Here is a 4,531-nt window from a genome sequence, read left to right as displayed (position 1 = left end):
GACCACCATTAATTACAGTGCATTAATTTCAGACACTCTTTTCTGGGGCCTGCATCAATTTAGGCCAGATTGGCTGCCTGGACTCGAGCCTCCCGGCCAAATGTCCGTACCAGGCCGGTAACCACCACTTTTCACGGAATGAAGCGCGCAAGAACGACCGCTGTACGGGAGGCGACGGAGCAATAGCCATCGACTGGAGTCGCCTCCAGCCGGCCGCGGTGCAGGCCGATCCGGGCCGGGTCGGTCGGAGCAGCTACCTAACCCCAGGTCTGTGTGGTTAGTGGTCAGTGCGATATTTGTCTTGAATTACGGTTAAAACGGCCCCATTATTTGCTCTAATTGATGCATGTATGCTAAATGTGAAGGAGTAACAGTCTAAAAGTATATTTTTTATTGCGATAGGGAATATTTTTTATACTTACTTCCGTTTTTAAGTGGGCGGGGGGGGGGGGGCAGAGGACCACATATTACGAGGCTTACATATCAAATGTGCAATAATATGTTCTTTTTTCTTTTTTCTGTTTCTGCCACATACGATTTATGTAACAATTGAATGAGCGTTAATTTCACCCTAGATCTAATACAAAATAACATTATTTTGGCAAATGCTGCAAAGCGTTTCGTAGTGAGTATTGCAGCTTCCTTGATTTTGGCGCGCTGTTGTATTATGCACCCTGGTCCTGTAGACAATCTCAAGTAAAGATGGCTCTAATCTCATCAGTGTTGAACATAATTGATGATCTGAGCTCTACCGCGACTAGGGACCGAACTTCCGCCGCACAGCAGGGCTCCTCGGTCGCTTGATGGTATTCAGAAGTTTATTGGACGCTAAAAATGAAATACTCTGCCTTATTAAACTCTTACATAATCCTGAATGGAAACTTTTAGCTATAGTTTGAGGTAACTTTATGTCCAGCTCTCGGAAATGTCAGTTTCTTCTATGATACGGATGCATAGATCTCTGCAGCCCCTCCCCATGTCGGTGGGACCCCGTCGGACCCTCCCCTCCCACGACTCACCCCGCTCATTAAACACCTCGCCACTCACCTGGTTCATATTGCTCCTAACGAACTCCATCGACTGCTCCAGGGCGTACGTGCCACTGCTGCACGTATCGAGGATGCGCACCCCGATCTCGATGCCCGGCAGCAGGCGCGGGTCGCGGTTGATCTCGTCCACGGCCCAGAGCATGGCCTCCAGACGCTGGATGCCCTTCTCCTCCTTGATCTTGCCACAGGTGGCCTGGCCGTCGCTGCTACGCTGCTCGTGCATCGGGAACAGGCCGCCGAAAGTCACGTTTCCCGGCAGCTGCACCACGCGCGGCTCGCTGCTCTCGGCGCTGATGAGTCCGCTGGTGATGGTTAGCACCAACACCAGTGTCGGCACCAGTGCCCGCACCAGCGGCGGAGCACCCGAGTTCCGCCCGGCGACCGTCATGCTGCCGCTGCGGTCATGGGATCTGGAACGACACAACAGACCATAGCCGGTTAGAAAAGCAATGGCTGGTTCGCCACTATCAGCTCTAGAACCGAGCTAGCTAGCCGGACACGCCGGGCTAGAAAGGCAAAAGTGCGCTGCATATTCAGATATATGGTCCGATTGGAAATACAAACATCAGATCTGAAAGAGCTGAAAGAGTCCGAAATCTAACTCTATGACAGAAGAAGACGACATGGGAATGACTTTCAAGAAGCAAATACAAATGAAGAAGCTGAGGTTTCAAAAGACACAATACCAACGTTTCCCATTGTATTTGGATCCGCACATAAAAATATGACATCATTCATCACCCTCCAACACATGACATTATTTCACAGCATCAAATGCCGTAGCTGCTGAACGCGGCGTCCGTCCCAGTCGGCTTAGTCACGCTATCCCCAGTCAGGTGTGCTGGCCGCTCGTGCTGCACCCGCCTGTTGCACGTGACGCGACGAGTCCCGCACCGCACCCTCCGGCGCTACAATAAAGGATTCGGTCACCTCTCACGTGCCGCGCTCCGGGTCGATATGTCTGAACAACTTTGCCACTGCGGGCAGAGCAGACTGCACATGCAATCTGGGTAATGTCCGATCGAAGGCATTCTGTGAATCTGCGCTGTTCAACTTACGGTCACGTAGCGGGGGTACGTTTACATTGGGTGAGCCGCGGGTTAACACGAAAAGCATAACAAGAGCGGAGAGTTCTTGAGGACGTGGGCTGTACTTGGTAGAGAGTTGTAGGTCAATGAGGTGTATGTTGGGAGGTGCGAGATACCAGGTGGTGTCTTGATGGAATTTCCCGGTGATCGCGGGCAGCTTCTCTTGATCAGATACCACTGCAAACCCACACCAGGCTAATAGTTTGAATGCAATATACGTTATTACATGGTCTATTTAGCAACTCATTACGAGATGCTTTGAACTGTAGCAGCTCTGCCCAAATGTCGAAATTCGTAAGCACGTAGCACGTCCTTATGATGTGTAAACATGATGTTATGACGAAGACTGAATAGCTATACCATTAGCTGGATGAGAGGGCCGATTTCCAAGATCACAGACTGAGGGATCAAGCCCGGTGCATTGTATAACTCTTGTATATTTTGTATAGCAACGCCTCATCTGAGCTCAAACCAGAAGTCAAGTCAAGCCTACCGAGTGTTCCGTTCACCAGAGCCGTGGAATAAGCATAATCATTATTCCTAAGAGTAGCTAGTTTGAGGGGGACAAAAATACAGCGAACTTTGTTCGATGTTTTGAAACTTACCGAACAGTGGCATCGCTGTATAAAAGTTCCGATATAGGCCATCCACAGTCGGCGTTCAGTGAAGCTTCCGGAGCTATCAGTGCGTCCCACGGACAATAGCTCCGGTGGAATAACATCGTCTGGGGCAGCGGGCCGGATTCCCAGTCGGTTGGCCAAACATCATTAGCGAGGCGCGCGGCTGCCCAGATCGCCGCGGCCGAGCTGAGACACACACTGCGGGGCTGAGACGACACCCATCGTGCAGAGATATGGAACGTATTGGGCTATCAGCTCTACCACTGACCATCCAGCTCATCAAAATGATATCTACCTTGGCGCAGTAAGACTCGTCTCTGGGTTGCAGCACCTTCTGTATAAAAGCTATGACTTTTTGTTTCGCCACCGAAATGGTGACGCCCGAGACATAATTACGGCATCTACCGATGATTTACGTCACGCGCCAACGAGCTATGACAATCATAATGAGCTATGACATCCACTGCAGATTTTAGACATGCACTATCCACCGAGATGTCTGAGCCCTTACGGTCAGTCGTGTTTACAGTTCCATCGTGCCTACCTACCAGCGCTAAGCGGCAGCAACCACCCCCTGTGTCGCTGGATGCGGGTGGAGCTCTGATGGCAAACACAGAGTTCGCGCAGACACACCATGTTGAAATGAAGCGCGTAAACGATATAAAGAAAAGGTATGAAACGTTCTATTAGCTTTTCCATCGGTTTCCAAGTGCCCATGTCGCCTTCATAACCTCACATGATTATCTTGGGTAGTTTTATTAAAAATAGTTTAATAACAGTAACAAAAATAACTGCAAGTGCTGACAGACAAATGTACAAAATCTACAATAACGCACATTTCCTTGTCCTATTAGAATGACCGATTTGCCCATTTCGCCCGGCCGGCAGTTCCCAATGTCCACGTGAGGCCGACAGCAGCAGACTACCGAGCAGAGCCCACCGCGGGTCCGGCGAGGTCAGTGTTCAATCACTCGGCAAATTAAGCTGTCGTCCCCACGTTACTTAGCTCTTACCATGGGCGGCATCAAAGGCGCGACGGGAGCGGCCGTCCGGCCGGCACGGGTCACGCCCTGTACTCTCAGGTCAGGGTCAGTTATTGTGTGAGCTTAAAATGTCAAACGGGCCGCCGCCGTCGGGAAATGACGCTTGTCCCGGTGATCTTTTCGTCACCATTCAGCGAAGTTGCCAAACCATTTAGGGTACTGGCAATGTAATTATGAAGTTTTAGCCGTCGCATTAGATATTCTTGAAGCGCTCAGTGCATGATAAATATAGCTTGGTAAATGATGATTAGCTGCTGGATCGCTACCTTCCCCAAGGCTTCACCATGTCAGTTATAATGTCCTTTGATTTGCTGATGCATCTTGGGCATAACTCCTGGCTCTCGGCGCGGATAATTCATGTAATGCTGGAAGTTGCTGGCTGCTCCTGCACATGCCGCCGTTGTGAAATGTCAAGTTCTCGTTCTTAGAACACCACGCTCTTGAATATCGATAGCACAATAACAGTGTACCAGGGGCGTCGTTTTGTATAGGCCTGGTAGGGCCCGAGCCTTACCAATGTTTATTTGGGCCCTACCAATGTTCGCTGAGCCCTACCAATCTTTTGTCACTTATCAGTTGATAAAAAATCAAAATAAACAGATAAGCAAATATTAAATAAGCACATATGCAAGTACATAAATAAGGCTCTAGCCACAGTAGGTGCATGTAGCTGACAATGAGGTTTCACGTGTCTAGGACTCCGGTCCTTAATGGATTTTAAGAGGCTCGAA

General features: G+C 49.7%; 1 protein-coding gene across 1 annotated transcript; it reads right to left on the bottom strand.

The window, feature by feature from the left end:
- Nucleotides 1-1,047: 1,047 nt before the first annotated feature.
- Nucleotides 1,048-1,437, bottom strand: LOC122374096 (metabotropic glutamate receptor 3-like; the record flags this gene model as incomplete). Its single annotated transcript, XM_043352641.1, has 1 exon — nt 1,048-1,437. A coding segment is annotated over exon 1 (390 nt), but the record flags the coding sequence as incomplete, so codon positions are not given.
- Between the last annotated feature and the right edge of the window lie 3,094 nt (nt 1,438-4,531).

Source organism: Amphibalanus amphitrite, unplaced genomic scaffold, assembly GCF_019059575.1.
Source record: "Amphibalanus amphitrite isolate SeventyFive unplaced genomic scaffold, NRLGWU_Aamphi_draft 001603F_arrow, whole genome shotgun sequence".
Taxonomy (NCBI): Eukaryota; Metazoa; Arthropoda; class Thecostraca; order Balanomorpha; family Balanidae; genus Amphibalanus; species Amphibalanus amphitrite.
The sequence above is the reverse complement of the archived record's forward strand: the minus strand, read 5'-3'. Positions and strand labels throughout refer to the sequence as shown.